The 20,301-nt window shown below is 52.1% G+C and overlaps 2 protein-coding genes across 2 annotated transcripts; one reads left to right on the top strand and one right to left on the bottom strand.

Annotated features, from left to right (window-relative positions):
- The first annotated feature begins 622 nt into the window (after positions 1 to 622).
- On the top strand, positions 623 to 6,043 carry SNX21 (sorting nexin family member 21). Its single transcript, XM_052650481.1, has 3 exons — positions 623 to 913; positions 1,347 to 1,525; positions 4,964 to 6,043. The coding sequence occupies exons 1-3, from the start codon at positions 652 to 654 to the stop codon at positions 5,636 to 5,638; spliced, it is 1,116 nt and encodes a 371-aa protein (XP_052506441.1). The 5' UTR covers positions 623 to 651; the 3' UTR covers positions 5,639 to 6,043.
- Positions 5,974 to 20,155, bottom strand: ACOT8 (acyl-CoA thioesterase 8). The gene is made up of 6 exons (XM_052650484.1): positions 19,937 to 20,155; positions 18,300 to 18,436; positions 12,062 to 12,287; positions 8,445 to 8,602; positions 7,730 to 7,924; positions 5,974 to 6,279 (listed from the first exon to the last, which is right to left on the bottom strand). Exons 1-6 carry the CDS (start codon positions 20,053 to 20,055, stop codon positions 6,161 to 6,163), a joined length of 954 nt encoding a protein of 317 aa, XP_052506444.1. The 5' UTR covers positions 20,056 to 20,155; the 3' UTR covers positions 5,974 to 6,160.
- Between the last annotated feature and the right edge of the window lie 146 nt (positions 20,156 to 20,301).

The raw sequence follows: 20,301 nt of genomic DNA on the forward strand, positions 1-20,301 counted from the left end.
CGTGCTTCAGTTCTTATTGTTCTTGTTTTAGGTATGAGAAAACCTAGGCCAATCGAGGTTAGATTCCATCTCAGATCACATGGCTTCTCTTGGCCTCGGTTTCCTCCCAGGAGAGATGGGTTTCTGACTGCCGCGCAGTGACTTTGGAAAGTTAGAGTGCTGGGTGGAAATGAGGGGACAGTCTGCGGCCAGCCTGGGTCTCCGAGAGGGGTGGGCGGATTCAAGGAGGGCGTAGGCCCCTCCGGATTGGGGCCGATCCCGGAGGAGGCCTGGCCTACCCAGGATTCCCATAGCCCTCCTGGAGCGAAGGGCCCGGGATTCCCGGGCGGCTCCGGGAGCGGGCGGGGCGGGAGGCGGGCCAGCGGCAGGAAGGGGCCGGAGCGGCGCTCGGAGCGGACTGGGCCGGTTCGGTGCAACCCGGTCGGCCTCGGCCAGCCTCCGGGAGCTGCACCGGGGAACGGGGCGCCCCGGGGCACAGGAGGCAGAGCCGCCGGGAGAACCCCCGATCCCCGCAACGGGCAGGGGCGGGACCTCCCCGGCGCCCCGCCCTCCCCCTCCCCGGGCCCCGCCCCGCCCCCTCCCGGCGCGGGGCCGGGGTCCACCTCCCGCCCCGGCCCGCGACCCGGCGTCGCGCGCTCCCCCCGGGGTGCCATGGCCTCGCGGCTCCTGCACCGGCTGCGGCACGCCCTGACTGGCGACGGCCCCGGGGAGGCGGCGGCCGGCCCCGAGGCCGAGCAGTTCCCGGAGAGCTCGGAACTGGAGGACGACGATGCCGAGGGCCTGTCGTCCCGCCTCAGCGGCACCTTGAGCTTCACCAGCGCCGAGGACGACGACGAGGAGGACGGCGAGGACGACGACGACGCTGACCCCGACCCGCTGTCCGCTGGCGACCGGGTGGCGGGAGAAGACGCAGGCGAGTGCGGGAGGATGGAGGCGGGAACCGTGGGCTCGGTTAGGCCTCCACCCCGGCCGCGTTCCCGAATTGATCCAACCGAAACTCAAGACACTTCTTTTAAGTGCGTCCCGTTGCCTCTTGGCTGTGTGACCTTGAGAGACTCACACCACCTCTCTGGGCCAAGTTCCCTTGTGTCAAACCACTCGCATCTCAGGGTTGTTTAGAGCGTGAAATGTACAGTCTGGGATACAAACGGTAGTACTGTGCTAGGGATGTTTGGGGGGTGGAGATGTTTATTTAACTCCTACTGTCTGCCCGGCAGGTGTTTGGCTCCGGGTCCTTCTCTGGCCCTCCGTTTCCGTTTATGTCAGATAGGGATAAAGCCTTTGTCATTCGTTGGGAGGAGGATGAATGAGGTCAGGCGCCTAATTTACGTCAAACCTGGCCCCAGGCCCATCCTGTGCTCAAGCAGAACGGAGTCCCCCACCTGATGGGCAGCGGGGCAGTCAGCTCCTGACCCGGCAGTTGCAAGATTTCTGGAAGAAGTCCCGGAACACCCTGGTACCCCAGCGGCTGCTCTTTGAGGTGACCAACGCCACCGTGGTTAAGGACCCACCCTCCAAGTACGTGGTGAGTGAGGGTCCAGGACCCTGAGCTATGAGTCTTAGAAGACCCTGGCTTAGAGAAAGTAGGGGAAACTTCAGCATCCTGGGTGATCTGGCTGTGTAGTTATAAATGGCTGCCCCATTTGACAGATGGGGAAACTGAGGCCAGAAAAGGGCTGTAACTTGAGCAGATCCTCAGGCAAATGAACCTATCCTATCCCAGTTTTGAGACTAAGAACTACTGTGCATATCCTCTGCCCCCTGGACTTTTGCAAACTGTCACAAGATGCAAGATACATGGGGAAGAATATTATCTGAGTCAGACTTGAGACCAAGTTGGTATTGGTTGGAAAAATGGGTTTGGGATCCAGATCTTGATTCAGATCCCAGTTACTACCAGTTGTTTGACTTCAGGTGAGTTGTGAAACCTTGACTAACCCGTTTTCTCACCTGAACAATGGGGATAATGCAGGAGTTAAATGAGACAGTACACAGCAAGCCCTTCGCATTGTGCCTTGAAGTGCTCGATAAAATGGTAGTTCTGTTATTACTATTTTACTTTGGGTTGAAAATGTCAGGCATCTAGGGCTTGTTGTGGCCTCTTTGCAACCCAGAAGAGTCAGTTCTCCAGCGCTCACACCTGTACAGAATAAGCTGATCCGAAGGACTGGATTTAGGGGACTGGTGTGTGTGCGTGCCTTCAGTCGTGTCCGACTCTTTGCAGCCCCGTGGACCATAGCCCACCAGGCTCCTCTGTCCATAGGATTCTCCAGGCAAGGATACTGGAGTGGGTTGCCATTTCCTTCGCCGGGGGATTGGTGGATTGGGGTAAAGATCAGTCAGTGGTGGGGGGTTGCGGGGGGGGCAGGCTGATTTCCTGACTGTGGAAAGGAGGAACACATGGAGGATGCGGTTGGCCTGGTCCTGAAACCCAGCCTAACCTGGCTGGTCGTGGCAGCAGCTCCCTGCCTCTCACTTCCCTCCTCTTCCCCACCCTCCTCCATTTTTGACTCAGCAGGAAGGGGGCCTGGAGCCCTGTCCCACATCTGGACTTCTCCACCCCTTTCTGAGGCTCTCAGTGAAAAAAGGGCCACGCCCACGGGGCAGCTGCTCCAGTTTCACCGAGGATTGACTCTGATGATCGAGTCTTGAGCGGCAGAAGTCCTGGCTGGAGGTCATGCACAGGAAGGGGGCGCAAGGAGCAGCTGAGAGACAGGGAAGTTGGGAGCAGCTCTGGGAAGAGAATGACAAGATAGAGCCAAGCCTGGCCTGGGCCGGGCCTGGGAGAATCCCAGGGAATCAGGAGCCTGGGGGTGGGTCGCAAAGAGTCAGACACCACTGAGTGACTAGGCAACAAATCCTGCTTCAACATCTGCTGGAGGTTAAGAGCAGACTTTGGAATTAGGTCGGCCTGGGTTTGAGTCCCAGCTGGGCCATTTACCAGCTGTGTGACTTAGAGGAGGTCTTTAAACCCTTTGCCTTCTCTGGGAGCCTGCTTTCTGAGCTGACAGAGGTATGGACACCTTCCTCACAGTGAGGTTGTGGTGGTGAAACAGTAGCTTGAAGAACTCACACGGTGTGGTGCAGGGTAGTGCTGTTAATGATCCTCATTATTTACCTGTCACGTAAGACAACAGAAGGATCAGGCAATAGATCTAAAACGGGTTTTTGTCCAAAAACTACCAATGAAAATAAAAGCTAGATGAGCATAAGGGGTCACTATAGATGAGGGCTTCCTGAAATGTGTTCTGCAGAAAATTGGTTCCCTGGAATATTAATAACTGTCCCTTTAAAGAAAAAACAAAAGCTTTACAGTCAATATGTAATGTTTTAGGAATGCAGAGTTGAACTAGAGTAAAATAAGTTTCTTTATGGTTAAACTTTCTAATCCTGAATACTAGTTAGACTGAATCTTCCAGAGTGAGCAGGCAAACCTGACTGAGCAGGCGTGGCTCTGATATTGGCAGTTTCACAGAACAGATTTGAGAGTAAAATCTGGGTTTGGTGTTAGTACACTTTTAACATCTGTGTGTGTGTATGTGTGTGTGTGCGTGCTCAGTTGCGACCTAGTGCTTGCTAATCCCCTTTTTAGACCTGTTAGCTCAGCATTATTATAGATTAAGGCATATTTGGGTTCTCAGACCTGGTGGGAAGCTTAGTGGTCATCTTGTTCAGCGTTTCCCAAACGTCCATCTCCCTCACCATTTTGGTCCTATCTAAATGCTACTTTTACCATTTGGTGCTTATCACTTTTCTTCAAATAAACCTATTTTTTTAAAATAACTTTAAAAGACAACTTTACAAAACAACTGTATATGGGAAGCTTGACTAACTCACCATAAAGAGAAGATAACCATAAAAATAAAAGCAGTGAAACAGAGTCTGACTGGATGCTGCTGCCTGGAGGTGGCGCTGACAGATTCTTTCTGGCTCTTTTCTAAAAACGGAGCTGAGAAGTGTTGGAGAAGGGCTTTTGTGAACCAAACAGAGAGCTTCTCAATTTGTAGTCAGAAAGATTCACAGAGAATGAGAGGGGGTATCACCTCCTGCCTCTATTCAAGTGTTATTCACTCCAGTACTTACCACCTAAACATCCCGGGGACTGACGTTTGTTCCCGTCCCACACCTGAGTAAACAGTGAGCTGGGCCAGCGCTCCATTCACTAGAGTGGAAGTGGACCCAAGAAGGGGACCACCCTGCCTGACTTCCATAGTGAGGGAGCATCTGACCCAAGGGTAGAACTTGGGTCCCAGTCCAGTGTGCTTTACCCTGGTCACTACTGGGACTGTCTCAAGACCTGTGTTGAGGGTCTGGATGGGAATAACCCAGCCATGTGGAGCCATGTGTCCAGAATGGAACAGAGCTCCAAGCTGGTCCTAAAGGTTGGCCTGGAGATGGGCCTGGGTTTCAACACACAGCTGGTTTTCCAGAGGGGCTGTCAGAAGAGCTCGCTTCCCAATGGGAGGGGCTTCCCAGGTGGCACTAGTGGTAAAGAACCTGCCAGCCAAGGCAGGAGACATCAGACCTGGGTTCGATCCCTGGGTGGGAAAGATCCCTTGGAGGAGGGCATGGCAACCCACTGCAATATTCTTGCCTGGGAATCCCATGGACAGTGAAGCCTGGTGGGCTATAGTCCATAGGGTCGCAGAGAGTCGGACATGACTGAAGCAACTTAGCACGCACTCCCTGGAAGGGGTGAGGGGGGCAGCCATCCAGGCGCTAAAGCTCATCTCTGTCTTTTTCTCCCTGTGCTGCCTTGGGCCTGGGTCATTTCAGACGAGCCTCAGGTAAGATGAGACTGGGCTCCCCGGCTGCAGCCCTGGCAGCTCCCACCCTCCAGGCTCAATCTCCAGGGTAAAGGGAAGGGGTGGGGGAAGAGAGTTGGAAGTGGAGGTGGGGGGATCAGGGAGGGAAGGGGCCCGGGGACACCCTGCCTCTGCCCTGACCCCTGCCCTCCCTGCAGCTCTACACCCTCGCCGTGATGGGCCCGGGGCCACCGGATAGCCAGCCGGCCCAGATCTCCCGCCGCTACTCGGACTTTGAGCGGTTGCACCGAAACCTGCAGCGGCAGTTCCGGGGCCCCATGGCTGGCGTCTCCTTCCCCCGCAAGCGCCTGCGCCAGAACTTTACCGCCGAGACGATCGCCCGCCGCAGCCGGGCCTTCGAGCAGTTTCTGGGCCACCTCCAGGCTGTGCCTGAGCTGCGCCATGCTGCGGACCTGCAGGACTTCTTCGTGCTGCCCGAGCTGCGGCGGGCACAGAGCCTCACCTGTACCGGCCTCTACCGCGAGGCCCTGGCGCTCTGGGCCAACGCCTGGCAGCTACAGGCCCAGCTGGGCATCCCCTGTGGCCCAGACCGACGTCTGCTAACCCTGGCGGGGCTGGCCGTGTGCCACCAGGAGCTGGAGGACGCCGGGGAGGCCCGGGCATGCTGTGAGAGGGCCCTGCAGCTGCTGGGGGCCGAAAGCCCGCACCCTCTGCTGGCCCCCTTTCTGGAGGCCCATGTGCGGCTCTCCTGGCGCCTGGGCCTGGACAAACGCCACTCTGAGGCCCGGCTCCAGGCCCTGCAGGAGGCAGGCCTGACCCCCACGCCACCTCCCAGTCTTAAAGAGTTACTCATCAAGGAGGTGCTGGACTAGTGTCACCTAGAAAGGCCACTGTGGGAGAGGCGCCGCCCCTGGATGGGGGGGCGGGGTGGGCTGGGGGGCTGACGAGGACACGGACAGCTGCTGAGAGGCTCTCTGGGGTGCTGGGAACCCCAAGAAGGTCCACAGAGAATTTGCAGCAGACCAAGGAAACGTGCTGCTTCTGTTGAGCTGCACTCAGGACAAGCTGGGATGGTGTAGGGAGAAAGTCTGACGCTGCCTCTCCAGCTTATGAATACCTGGGGGCCGTTGTGACCCAGGTCAGGGTCGATGGTCTGTCTTCCTGCAGGCCAGCCTGGCTGAAGGGCCAGGGACTGTGGCTGTGGAGTCCTGGAGCTGATGGCTGGAGGGAGGGCTGCAATCCTGGCCCAGGGGCATTAAAGGGCAGCAGCTCCCGTGGTTTGAGTCTCTTTATTGGATCCCAGACAGAAGGCCCAGCCCTGGATGGTAATCCTGCCTCAGGAGTAGGGGGAGAAGGGAGAGCCTTGAAGCCCCAGGCCCAGCTGGCACCTCTGGCTACAGCTTGCTCGTTGAGTCCCAGGGCTTAACTCGGATCACGCCCTCCTGGGCACAGGACACAGCCAGGACCCCGTCCTGACGCCACAGCCGCCCATGAACCAGGCCCCGGGAGCCGCCTGCGGATGAAGAGAAGAGTCTCAATGGCCTGTCTCCTGCTGCCCAGCCAAACGCGCTCCTTGCAAGAGGTGCAACTCAGGTTGGGCCACCCCATGCCAGAGCCACGCTTGGTGGTGTGGTCACTCCCAATCTCCAAGCATCCCTTTAGGAGCCTATTATGTAACTCCTCCCAAGGGAGCCCCACTTGATGGTTTAAAAGCACTTTCATGTATCTGCTGACTTTCTCCAAAAAAAAAAAGAATCCCAAGGGGAGAAGTTCTGAGAACAGTCTGATTCAGAAGTTCAGCTAGGCGGATCTGCCCAACCTCTGGCCACTTGTGTAAGGAAACCCATCAGTTCCTTTGTAATAAGTCCGGCCCTCCAGGCCTGTCATTCATATTATTAAAAAATTTTAAAAAATCTTCCACAATCATGGGGACAAAGGGGCTCAGGGGAGAGGATATGAAGCCATGAGGAGCCTAGGCACTGCCCCCCCCTGCACGTGGAGATTCTCCCTTGCTACCCAGGGCTGGAGTCTGACATTTAGGAAGGGAACTGCTGGTTTCTTTTAAACACAGTACAGCCCACTTAGTTCTCACGGTAGCCAAGTAAAGCAGGCCTTGTCCTGTGTTCCAGATGATGACACTCAAGCCTAGAGAGGCTTGGGAAATTGGCCTTAAGGATCAGGTCAAAGCCAAACCCAAGAGACCTACCATCAAGGTGGCTGTTCTGTGCTGTGATGCTGTTGGTTCTTGAGAGTCCCTCTTCCCTGAGTATAAAGAGTCCCTTAAGTTTTGTCCCTGTTTCACAAGACAAGGCTTCTCTTCGTTTGAAATGCTCTTCCTTGGAACAGAACCCAGGGCTCTGAGACCAGGCACTGATGAACAAGTCTGGGTTTCTTGCTTAACAATATAAGGAGGGTCCAAGCAGTGGGGCCCCTACACTGCTGAGGGCCCCAACCCCCAGCCAGGCTGTCAGAATCACTTAGGGAATCTTTGTAAACTTTCCTGGACCTCATCCAAGCCCTGCAGTCAGAATATTGGGGGTCAAATCTGGGAATGTTTTGAAAAAGCTCTCCCGAGAGGTGGAAGAATAGGCCCCCAGCTTTGGATCTCTCTGCTCTGGTGCAACCCTATCTGTGTAGGCGAGGAAACAGACTCAGAGCGGAGATGGGACTTGCCCAGCATCACACAGAGAATCTGAAGTGGTTCTGGGACTAGCACTGAGCCTCAGAAAAAGTGAATCATGTCCCCAGCATGTTACAGAAATTAGCTGAGCAGGTGTCCTGTCCTCAGCCCACACCCTGTCATTTTGGAGACAAGGATGCCACAGACTGCGGAAGCAGGAGAGGAAGTGATCTGTGCAGCACTCCACAGTAAGAGGAGCATCACCCAAGAAAGCAGGCTCCCTGCCCTCCCCACCAAAGGCACCAAGGTCAGCACCCTCGTCCCCCGTGACCCCAGTACTCACCGGCCCAGGGGCTCTCACACTCATAGAGCATCCAGTGGTCAGCTCGGAAAGGGGCATGGAACCACATGGAGTGGTCCAGAGAGACCATGAAGTCCACCTTGTACTGCCAGTGGTGGGGCAGTATTGCTGTGCCCAAGAAGGCAAAGTCCGAGATATAGGCCGCCACGCAGCAGTGCATCTTCATGTCGCCCTCGCCTGCAACAGGTTCCAGTCCCATCAGCCCTGGGCTCCTGGGCTTTACAGCACAGGACCTGCAGGGAGGTGGGGAGAAAGGGGCTGCCATGCACAGACGTGCAGACTCGTCACAAGGGCACCTGGCCCAAGGGTGTGTGTGCGTGTGTGTGATGGAGGCCAAGGGAGACAGAGAGTGGGGGAGGGCAGGGGTGGGTGAGGACTGAAATCCTCCCCCCGCCTCCCACCCTGGACCTTGAAAGTATCTTCTTCCAGTTTTGCACAAAGGCACCTTATGCTTAGCAGGGGAGCTGGAGAAGAATCTCGGCCAGGTGCCTTGCCTTCCCCAGGAAAGGCCCACGTGAGGATTCCCGTCACTTCCCCATTCTACCCCTGCAAAAGGCTGCGCTCACTTCTCCGTCACTCAGATAAGAAAATGGGCCCACAGTGTGGGAGGACCATGTTCAAGGCCACCCAAGGGCAGAGGAGGTGCAGGTCTAGAACCCGGAAGAGAGTTTCCTTTCAGGCCGTGGGGTCCGCTTACCAATATGGCCCCGGGCTCGCACCCAGAACATCTGTTTGGGCTCCATTTTCTTCAGTTTGCATGGATTAGTTGGGTTTACCAGCTTGATCTCAATGGGCACCTCCTGGGCAGCAATTCGGTTCAGCCCCACTTGGTACATCTCCTGGAGCTTCGGGTCCCTGAAAGTAAAGGGGAGAGGGGTGGGGAGACCCTGGAAGATGGGGAACCTGTCTGAGCTGCCTCTTCTGACCCCGCTCGTTCCTCCACAGGAACTCCTGACATCCCCAGGCCTCTCCTCCCCTCCAGCAGGCAGGATAGGACAGTATCTGCATCCTTTCTTTGCCACCGAGGAGCCCTGTGGCCTGCTGCAAGTTAGTCATCATCAGCCTTTTTCCCATCTGCAAAATGGGGGTGATGACAGTCACCTCCCTCATAGTTAACACTGGGGAGGAGACAACATAATGCATGTGAAGCCAACACACCAGCCATGGGGCTACCCTGTAATGGGCCCAGCTCCAGGCAGTTCACATCCATGAACTCACATGCTGCCTTCCCTGCTCTCTGAGAAGTGGAGCAGACATAGAGGGTGCAGACAGCCAGCTCAGGAAGCGCATGGGGGCAGGAGTTGGTCTGCCTCCTCCTCGGTTCCTGCTCTTAACCGCTTCTCTATTCTAACCCTCAGGAAACAGGCTGCCCTACTTAGGCTGACTTACCTAACCTGAGCCACTGGGGACACTGTCTCCCGGGGCAAGGAGCCCATTTCCAGGGAAGCCCCTTTGCCACAGGGAACACCACCCCTCGTGCCCCTAGCGCTCTTCCCCAGTATTTCATTTCCCTCCCTTTCCCCTTGAGCCTTGATGGAAACTTCTGTGATGATGGAACACTCTGGTCCACTGTGGTGGCCACTAGCCACATCAGGCTGCTGAGGGCTTGACATGTGGCCAGTGTGACCGAGGAACAGATCTGAATTAACTCTGTTTAATGTTAATAAACTCAACACAGCCCCCTGTGGTTAGTGGTTTCCTTATGGGAGACACAGTTCTAGATTCGGGGACCTTTAAGAACAAGGTCCTCCTTTCATTCTCAAAGTTTTTTATTTAATTTATTTTTGCCCGCGGCATGTGGGATCTTAATTCCCCAAACAAGGACTGAACCCCAAGCCCCCTGTAGTGAAAGTTAACCACTGGGCCGCCAGGGAGAAAAGAAGAGAAAGAAAGTGAAAGTTGCTCAGTCATGTCCAACTCTTTGCAATCTCATGGACGGTACACTCCATTTAATTCTCCAGGCCAGAATACTGGAGCAGGTTGCTGTTCCCTTCTCCAGGGGATCTTCCCGACCCAGGGATTGAACCCAGGTCTCCTTCTCAAATATTTTGGAGCTCTGACCACACACCAGGCTCCATGTTTATTCCTCTCTGTCAAGAGTGGCATAACTATAATTTACTGAGTGCTCACTAAGCACCTTGTTATCACTTATCTCTGTCATCCTCACAGCAGCCTTACGAGGTAGGGATTCCGATGGATTTTATAACTGATCACAAGCTTAAAGTGGGAAAGCAACTTGCCAGACTCACACAGCGGGCAGTGACAGAGTCCAGATCTGAGCCCAGGCCTTTCCCAGGTTCAGAAGCACATTCGCGTCACGCTGGGCTGACTCCCCTGCACGGGGCACTAGGCAGTGGAGCCCTCCTTACCACCCAGCTGTGAAGCAGGCGGGGCAGAAACAATGACCCCCATTTTTCATATGAAGAAGCAGGGCTCTGAGAGGCTGGAGAGGGCAAAGCTACACAGCAGGTGGGCACCAAGAGAGGTGGAGCCCTGGCAGGAATCAGTAACCGAGCAGGAACCTGTGGGCACCTCTGTCAAGTTTAAGATTAACTTCCATATCTGAACCTTTATTCCTTTTCTTGTTCAAAACGTATTCTCCTCAAGACTGAAGAGTATCGAAAGAAAGGTGGGAACGGTAACTGAGCAGGACGCTGGGGGGCCTTCTGGGGACAGGTCTTCATCCACTTCCTTGGCTTTCACTCCTCTCTGAGGTACCCAGGTACCCAGCATTTGATGCACATTTCCTGAGTTGTTTTACAGCTGTGAAAACTCCCCACCAAATGGAAGATGTTAACTACTGATGACCATGAGCACATAGCCCCGGGGCCTCCTGGAACCTAGGGACTGATAAGGTTCACCCCTGAGACACTGCCCTGTTACGTCAGCATCAGCCAATCAGAGACCTGCGCATGAGCGGATCTCATGCCCTGCAGCCCACCCCACCCCGCCTTTCTTCTTTTAATATTTATCTATTTACTTTTATTTGGCTGTGCTATGTCTTAGCTGTGGTAGGGGGGTTCTTTGATCTTTGCGGTACTCAGGATCTGTTTGTTTTTGTATGCGGGATCTAGTTCCCCAATCAGGGATTGAACCCAGGCTCCCTGCACTGGCAGCACAAAGTCTTAGCCACTGAACCACTAGGGAAGCCCCCAGCTTTTTTTTTTTTTTAATTGGAGGATAACTGCTTTACAGTGTCATGTTAGTTTCTGCTGTACAACGTGTATCTGATGGGGACAGAGTTAAGGGACAAAACAGGTGATTAAATAGTGAATCCCACTAGGAGATTGGGGGCTTCCCTGGTAGCTCAGCTGGTAAAGAATCCATCTGCAATGCAGGGGACCCTGGTTCAATTCCTGGGTCGGGAAGATCCCCTGGAGAAGGGATAGGCTACCTACTCCAGTATTCTTGGGCTTCTCTGATGGCTCAGCTGGTAAAGAATCTGCCTGCAATGCAGAAGATTAGGGATCGATACCTGGGTGGGGAAGATCCCCTGGGGGAGGGCATGGCAACCCACTCCAGTATTCTTGCCTGGAGAATCCCATGGACAGAGGAGCCTGGCGGGCTACAGTCCATGAGGTTGCAAAGAGTCAGACACGACTGAGCCCCCACAACTAAGCAGTAAGGGATTGTTGAGTAGAAAAAGTATGGGAAACCCTGGTACGTTCATGATTCCTCAAGAAAGCAGGTTTGTTTAGCAACAAAGCCACGCAGCAGAAAAACACAAGACCTGCCCCCAAAACAACGAGATTCACATCCTGCCCAGCGAGCTCAGTAAGTCAGTGATCCCCAGGACATACTCTGCACACATGAAACACAGTCATTTGTGGACCTAGCTTGACCACGCAGGGACAGGAAAACTTCCCTGCTCAAGCTGGAGCAGAAGCTGATGTTGGAAGCATGACATCGACTCAAGAAAGACAAAGACGTTCTTCTCCTCCCCACTTTTCCTTCGATTTTAAAACTGTAGCCCAGTAAGTTCTCAGGGTGCGCAGCATGTCTCTCCCGCCCACTTACAAGCCTCACAAGCATCCTCTTCTAATAAATCACTTATCAATCACTTTGCCTCCTGCTGAATTACTTTCTGTGCTGGGCCATAAAGGACTATGGTGCCGAAGCTCTTCGGAGCCCCTGAAGTGACACCAAACAGTTTCAAATCAGCTATAAGTATACCTATACTCCCTCCCTTCCACTCCCCCAATCCCAAGTCTAGCTTTTTAAAATGCTATTTGGGATCCACTGAAGGAGGCCGTGACCCACCAATGGGTGGCAACTGCGGTTTGAACACTGTCCTAGGGCCTCCAGGTCTCTCACCTTAAACATTGGTCAATGAGGGCCTCGTGGCTAAGCAGCTCCTCCGGCGGGGGCACGGCAGGCATGGAGAACTGGTGCTGCAGGGGGCTGGGCTGGGCCTTCTGGAAGGAGGCCTGGCAGATAAAGATGGGCCTGCCATGTTGCACGGCCTTCACGAAGCGCACAGAGAAGCTTGCCCCTGTCCGCGTCCGCTCCACCTGGTACAGCACCGGCACCTTCGGGTCCCCTGCAGCGGGCACAAGGCACACAGTGAGCCCAAGTGAGCCCCGTAGGCCCGCTCACCTAATGGTTCTCCATTTCTTTTCTGCTCAGTAGCTACTGACTGCGGCCTGCTGAGTCCCAGGTACTGGGGATACAGGGAGGACACCTAGACCCTGTCATCAGGATGTTCCTGGTGCAGGCAGAGCTCCTGTCCATCAATAGCACAGGACAGAAGGGACACTGCCAGATTCCCTGCATTCAAAGCTCTGCCACTCACCAGCTGCAGCCGTGCGACCTTGGGGAAATCACTTAACCTCTCTGAGCAGTTAGCCCATCTGTGAAATGGAACATCATAGTGTTCATACCTCTCAGGATTTCAATGAGGGTAAATTAGTACAGAGTTGTAAGGTGTGTTCAGAATAATATCCAGCACACACCGTAAGTTCTCTGTGTTTAAATAAAATACTCTCGGCTTTCGTCTTGTTCCACCTGTGACTGGGATCTTGTCATGAGCCCAGTACCCTTCTTCTAGATCAGAGGTCAGCAGATCTGGCCTGATGCCTGTTTTCTTTCTTTAAAATAATTGTATCTGTTTATTTTTGGCTGCCCCGGGTTTTCACTGCTTTCTGAGGGTTTTCTCTAGCTGCTGCGAGCAGGGGCTACTCTAGTTACGGTGCTCGGGCTTCTCACTGCGGTGACTTGTTGCAGAGCACAGGCTCTAGGCACCTGGGCCTAGTGGTAGCACTCAGGCTCAGTGGTTGCAGCGTGGTCTCAGTTGCTCTGCGGAACGTGGGATCTTCCAGAGCAGGAATTGAACCCATGTCCCCTGCAACAGCAGGTGGATCATTATCCATTGCACCACCAGGGAAGTCCCTTCTGCCTGTTTTCTTTCTGTTTTTCTTTTCTACCTTCCTTTTTTTTTTTTGTGAGAACAAGCAAAGGTTATTTATTCAGAATTTAGTACATCAAGGGAGTCAGCCACAATTACTTCCATTTGGCAGAGACCCAAAGGCAGACAGAGGAGTGGGAAAGCTTTATAGGGGGGAAGAAAAAGGTTTCCGGTGTGCCCTGCTTGGAGACCACTGGCAAGGGGAAGCTACAGGTAGGCTAACTATGTAATTGATGCAGGGCGCATGTTTGGCTTTCCCTAGTTAGTCCTAAGTTGGAAACGGGTAAAAAGTAAGGAAGCTCTCAGTTATTCACCAAGTCCTGGCCATTAGGGGCTGATCCTTACAGGGACTATGGTTTGGCTTCCTAGACTGGCTGCTAGAGATGGTGGTCTGACATCCTCCAAGCCTGACTTGTAGATAGTAGGCTGGTTTCCTGTGCTAGTTGCTACCAGTTGTGGCTCAGAGTACTTTTTTTTATATACGGTTTGGCCATTGTCTGATATTCATTCTCTCAAGAAAGGCCTGCTGTCAAGTCAGTTCCTTCATTCTTAATGCAAATGGAAGTCACTGTGTCCTTCTCCTTTGGTATCTGCTCTGTCAATGCAAGAGGGGAAACACTGGCCCCAGGGTAAGGACTATCAACCCTCAACAAACAGGCTGGGAAGGGTTTTTAGAGGGAGAGAGTCTTCCTGGTGTTCCTAAAGTCCTTTGGTCTGAGTCAGACGACCTTGGAGAACATCTAGGTGGTAAAACAACTTGGGGATGATTTTCAACTTTGAGATGCAAGAAGCAAGTCTAGAGAAGTGTTGTTTCTTCCACCTTGTCCAGGTGGGAAGCCCCTGCCAGGCACAGGGACTCATTCAACAGCCATAAACACGCCTGTAACGCCTTGAAGCCCAGCAGGTTTGCTCAGGTCTGCTAGCTGGCAATGCTAAAGGACATTTTTATCAGAATGGGGGCTCCTCAAGGCCTTAGTGGAGTAGGAAGTGGCAACCCACTCTAGCATTCTTGCCTAGAGAATCCCATGGACAGAGGAACCTGTTGAGCTACAGTACGTGGGGTCACAAAGAGTCAGATGCAATTGAGCAACAGAGCATGCACACAAGGCCAAAGGCCTTTGAGAAGGGTTTCCCAAGAGTCCAGAAACTGGAGATAGCTACATGAGCAGTCTGATTTCAGGGGATGGGAAAGAGGCCTCCCTTCCCTACCAAAAAAAGGTTTTCATCCAGTCCTTGGGCTACAGCTAAAATGCAGTATTTTCCATCACTAGTGATTTACCTTTCAGTATGAATGAGTTCTTGGAGAAGGCAATGGCACCCCACTCCAGTACTCGTGCCTGGAAAATCCCATGGATGGAGGAGCCTGGTAGGCTGCAGTCCATGGGGTCGCGAAGAGTCGGACACGACTGAGCGACTTCACTTTCACTTTTCATTTTCATGCATTGAAATGGCAACTCACTCCAGTGTTCTTGCCTGGAGGATCCCAGGGACGGGGGAGCCTGGTGGGCTGCTGTCTATGGGGTCGCACAGAGTCGGACACGACTGAAGCGACTTAGCAGCATCAGCAAATGAGTTCTAGACCTGTTCTTTAAAATTTGTATTGGAACAGAGCAGGTAGGCTCTGCAGTGTATTGAAGGAGGAGAGGTAAAGAGTTATGGAGTTGAGTGCATCTGTTACATTGACCTGAAACAGATAACCAGATATTTCTCCAGCGAAGATATGTTTCTTCAGGATCAGCAGGGAATTGCAATTTGAGGTCTGCAACCATGGTGAGCCAGGTACAAGTCCCCACCCAGCAAGGGAAGGAGCCCGCTTTTATAGAGGGGGGAAAGGGGGGGCTACAGTACAGTGTAATTAGAAGGGTCCTAGTAAACAAGGAGCCGACGGGTTTTCATTGGCTGATTCCTTGCCAGAAAGGAGTCTTTATTTTTCCTCTTGGGCTCCATTGTCACAGAGCACGAGAGCGCCCTCTTCTGGCCTTCTAACACTCCTGAACGGAGGTTTCCGTTATCATTTTTTACAGTTAAACTAAGGTATCTTCTCATGTTGGTTTCACATTAACTATGCCAAGTGGGTCTTACCCAATTGTATAGATGGAGAAATTGATGCCATAAATAACATTTTTGGAGAATACAGCCAAGCCCATTTGTTTATGTATTTCGACTATTTTGCCCATAAAATCGAAAATATTTATGATCCGCCTTTATAGAACGTTTTTTGACTCCTGCTGTAGAATCTCCAAGCTCTAAACCTATATCAGGGCTTCCCTGGTGGCTCAGCTGGTAAAGGAATCCACCTACAATGTGGAAGACCTGGGTTCCATCCCTGGGTTGGGAAGATCTCCTGGAGAAGGGAAAGGCTACCCACTTCAGTATCCTGGCCTGGAGAATTCCATGGACCGTACCAAGCCAGATGACAGCTATCTAGAGAAATACATTTAAAAAAAAATAAACAAAAACCCAAACTCACATTCTCTCCTAGGCTTCAAGAAAAAGAATTGATACGATAAAGGGCCAAGAACCAGACCCCAACTTCACAGTATCTTTTAATTAAAAATATCACTGGAGGACTTCCCTGGTAGTCCAGTGGTTAAGACTCTGTCCTTCCAATGCAGAGAACAAGGGTTTGATCCCTGGTCAGGGAACTAATGTCTAAGATCATTGAAGCACCATCACTGTTTATAAATCTTGATATACCCGGTAGAGGGGGCTTCCCTGGTGGCTTAGCAGTAAAGAATTCACCTGCAATGCAGGAAACTGAGGTTTGATCCCTGGGTTGGGAAGATACCCTGGAGCAGGAAATGGCAACCTACTCCAGTATGCTTGCCTGGGAAATCTCATGGTCAGAGGAGCCTGGCTGGCTAAAGTCCATGGGGTCACAAAAAGTTGGACACGACTTATCAACTAAACAACACCCTGGTAGTGGGTCACATCAGAAACGAATACGAGCTTCCCTTTCTGCCTTGCTCCCAGGAAGCTTGGAACTAACTTTTATATAAAACCGAGATGATATGCCTTAGCCTAGTATTCTGACACAATCATTCCCCCCAAATCCTAGTCTCCTGGCCCTTTAACTGTTTACTTTTAAAACTTTTGCCCCAAATGTTTTATTTTTTCCCCACACTTTATTTTCTTGCAGATTATATTCCATTACAGGTTATTAAAAGTTATTGAATTCTCTATGCCTCACAGTAAATCTTTGTTGCAGATCTATTTTATGTATAATAGTTTGTATCTGTTTAATCCCATACTCCTAATCTGTCTCAACTTTTATTTTATTTTTTAAATTAAAGAATTTATTTTTGGCCACATTACACGGCTTGCAGGATCTTAGTTTCCTGACCAGGGAGCAAACCTAGTACCTTCACAGTGAAACCATGGAGTCTTGACCACTGGGCCGTTAGGGAATTCTGACTTTTAACAGCCAGTTATTTTAAGCTGTCTTCTTTCAAGAAGTTGAAAGGGGATACAAATAACTGGTGATTATTAGGATATAGCGGTGTTGGCACCATTCATTTCATACTGCTCCTAGATAGAGAATTTCCAAGGAAGTGGATGCCTCCTCTAGAACCTGAGATGGGCTCTCCCATGGTTTTGGAATTATTTCCCAAGAGTGAAAGAGAAAAGCACAGAAGGAGAACAAAGCACAGAGCTTGGAGTCACCCAACCTCAGGTTCAAATCCTGGCCTTGCCTCTCTGAGCATTATGGAAGCTGCTTACATAACCTCTTTGGGTCCAAGGTTCCTTACACGTAGAATAAACACCCCTTGGGTTTACTGAAGAGGAACAAACAAGACAGTGCAAATTGTAATCACTCCCATATATTCCTTGTCAAAAAATAATGGTAAGTACTGTTTATGGAGAACTCACAACCTGCCAGGCCCTGCACTAGCTACTTCACCTACAAAGACTCAGAATTCTTTTCAGAAACTGGATAATGAAACTGGTTCAAAGGGATCAGGTAATGCCCCTACTTCCACAAAACAAAACTGTCTCACTGGGCAAGAAGGATTACAGTATCAAAAGGCCAGGATTTTTGGAGTCTACAAGCAAACTGAGGGAACCAAGGGCACAAAGGTATGTCTGCTTCCAATTGGCATAAAGGTTAAGAACAGGGCTCACCTCAAAATAAGCATTCAAATACTTTATAGCAATGGCTATCAGGAAAGGACAGGAAATAAAGGGATGGGGAGTGACAAACAGGGTATAGTATGAAAAGCTATATTTACTATTAAACTATTCTATATTTGTATATATGCTGGGAAAGACTGCAGGCAAAAGGAGAAGTGGGCGACAGGGGATGAGATGGTTAGATAGCATCACTGACTCAATGGACATGAATTTGAGCAAACTCTGGGAGACAGTGAAGGACAGGGAAGCCTGGCAGGCTGCAGTCCTTGCGGACATGACTAATCGAGTGAACAACAATGATTCCATATTTGTAAAATGAAGGGGGGAAACCCACTGTCTTTCCTAATACAGATCACATTTCATAAAGTTGCATAAATTCTTCTCAGTTGATGGGACCACGCAGAAGGCAGAGACTCTTAAAATTGGGAGCTTCTGCTTAGGAGTGAGATTTTTATGTTTTCTCAAAAGAGCCTGAGTTTTAAAAGATTATGCTCTTCCTTTGATTTGATCCCAGGGTTGTAAGCAGCTAGAACAATCTCGCTTGGCCCAGGCCCGCCTGCATTTTTCAGGTGGGAAGAAGGAGAGGGTGAGGAAGAGTGGTTATCTCACTCAAGGAGAGCTGGCAATCAGTGACAAAGCTCCACCTAGACCAGAGGTCTCTTGATTCCCAGGCTGGTCTCTTTTCCAAACTCCCAGCAGAGATTCCAGGACTTCTCTGAGGAACCAGCACCGGGACTGGCATGAGAAGGTGAGTAAAGGATAAAGAACAGAAGACCCACCGGGAACAGTTAAGCACCAGCAAGTACCTAGTATCTCAACAGGTACTGGGTCTAAGATTCTTCCTGGCCCCTGCCCTTCTTCCTCTAGGCTCCCCTGAGGGTGATCAACTAACCTCACCATCCCTCTCCCCTCCCCTTCTCTCCCGCTTTCCCCTCAGTCACCACCCCCATCCCTCAAGGCCAGAATTCTTCTGCTGAGCCACCTGGACCGGGGTGGGGTAGGGAAGAGTTGGTTTACCTGTCCGTACAAAGTAGCAGTGCAGGGAATGCACATGGACATCTTCACTCACAGACTTGGCTGCAGCCACCAGGGCCTGGCCCACGATCTGACCCCCAAACAGCCGCTGAGTTGAGGGTACCCAGTAATGCGTTCCTCTGTGGGGAGAGGGGGACAAGAGGAAAGACTTGGGGGCTGAGCCAAATCCTACGACCTTCAGTGAGCCTCCAGTGCAGGATTTCTTAACCTGATTGGGGTCTGTGATACTTTGAGAAACCTTTCCCTAGACAAATATCCTAACATCACTCTATCTACAACTCCAAGGCTTTATCTGTGGACTTCAGTTAAGGGTAATGAACCAATCCTCGTATGTTACACTAGGAGAACAGGGATCAGAGAGGGAAACTGACTTGAGAAAGGTCACACAGTTCACAAATTGCCATCCGGAGCAATATCTGGGTCTTTTGATCCCAAGTCCAATATGTCTTCCATTGCCCATACGAGGCGTGTCTCAACGCCTTGAGTAGACCAAGATGAACCCCACAAGCTGCAGGTGGACTGCATTAGCTCAGCCACTTACACCCCTCAACTTTGATAGACCAGTTCTTAAAAGAACTAAAGTTAGAGCTTGGAGACCCTCAGACTTCAAGTCTAACCCATTCAGTGCACAGATGAGGAAACGCAGCCCCCAGAAGTGAAAAGTCTCCCCCAGTGAAAGATTAAGAATTAAGATTAAGTCTCAAGCTTCCCACTGCCCGGCCCAGCATTTTTCATATAAGGCACTGCAAAATTCCAGGCAGTTATTTGTAGCTGGTTAAATGGGGGAAATTAAGTTAGTGCCTAAAACAGCTTCCAATAAGCCAGGAGGAGCCTTGGAAGCTGGAACTGTTACATCCCCAGTTACAGTCAAGAAATTTAAGTGACATCAGGAAGGAAACTGGCTCAGGCCTCAGAATGAATAAGGAGCTACTAGATGCCACCTCGGAGAAGGCGATGGCACCCCACTCCAGTACTCTTGCCTGGAAAATCCCATGAACAGAGGAGCCTGGTAGGCTGCAGTCCATGGGGTCGCCAAGAGTCTGACACAACTGAGCGACTTCACTTTCACTTTTCACTTTCATGCATTGCAGAAGGAAATGGCAAGCCACTCCAGTGTTCTTGCCTGGAGAATCCCAGGGACGGGGGAGCCTAGTGGCTACCGTCTCTGGGGTCGCACAGAGTCGGACACGACTGAAGCGACTTAGCAGCAGCAGACCCCACCTAGTGGTGGTGGGGATGGAGTATGTAAAAGGAAAAAGTGACTGCAAGGAGCTGCGGACACGTTTGTTCCCTCAGACAAATCACTGCCCTTTCAGGGCTGGCTCTCCCAGGGACCTGACCCTTCCTGGGGAGGCTGCTGAGAAGGATACCTCGGATCATCACTTTATCTGCCCAGATTGCCAGGACCTCCCGGGGATGAGGCTGCACAGAGCCCCGCGCCGAGGAGGAAGCCGGGGCAGCTTCGTCAGGCACAAGTTCCCTCCCAATTACGACAGAGGCATCGCGCACAGAGCCCATCCTCGTCCAGAGGGGTACGAGCAGAGGCAGTGGGGTTGCAGCAATCAAGATCAGAAGACTCTGACCCGATGCGGGGGTGCGGACCAGATGCGGCCGGCTACCTGAAGAGATCCTCGTCCAGCGGCTCGAGGTTGAGCACGCTGGTGACCAGGACGCTGCGGAGGTCCCCGGGTGGATCCCCGCCGCCCTGTTCGTCTTCCGGGTCCTGAGGGGGCGACATGTAGTTCACCAGCTGCCGGCACGGGCCGCTGCGCTGGAGGGACACACGCGGACACCTGAACAGAACGCGCAGCCTCGAGAGGACTCTTAAGTAACCGGAAATCTCCCTCAAGCCCGAAGAAAGAGCGAAAGCCCGCATCCTCTTTATGATTGGTCGGTGCTCCTGTCAGTCTTCGGATGGGCGAGCCCATCTGCTCTCTAGCAATTGAGGAAAATGAGTGCCAGTCCGGCGAACCCATGCGTGATT

Source organism: Budorcas taxicolor, chromosome 13 (assembly GCF_023091745.1).
Source record: "Budorcas taxicolor isolate Tak-1 chromosome 13, Takin1.1, whole genome shotgun sequence".
NCBI classification, from domain to species: Eukaryota; Metazoa; Chordata; class Mammalia; order Artiodactyla; family Bovidae; genus Budorcas; species Budorcas taxicolor.

Excerpts from the sequence above, each read along its gene's own strand:
- SNX21 (XM_052650481.1), top strand. The coding sequence starts at position 652 with ATGGCCTCGCGGCTCCTGCACCGGCTGCGGCACGCCCTGACTGGCGAC. Across the intron at positions 914-1,346 it reads GGTGGCGGGAGAAGACGCAG|GCCCATCCTGTGCTCAAGCA; the intron begins GCGAGTGCGGGA and ends ACCTGGCCCCAG. Across the intron at positions 1,526-4,963 it reads ACCCACCCTCCAAGTACGTG|CTCTACACCCTCGCCGTGAT; the intron begins GTGAGTGAGGGT and ends CCCTCCCTGCAG.
- ACOT8 (XM_052650484.1), bottom strand. The coding sequence starts at position 20,055 with ATGTCGCCCCCTCAGGACCCGGAAGACGAACAGGGCGGCGGGGATCCA. Across the intron at positions 18,437-19,936 it reads CTGGACGAGGATCTCTTCAG|AGGAACGCATTACTGGGTAC; the intron begins GTAGCCGGCCGC and ends CTCTCCCCACAG. Across the intron at positions 7,925-8,444 it reads GCGAGCCCGGGGCCATATTG|GCGAGGGCGACATGAAGATG; the intron begins GTAAGCGGACCC and ends AACCTGTTGCAG.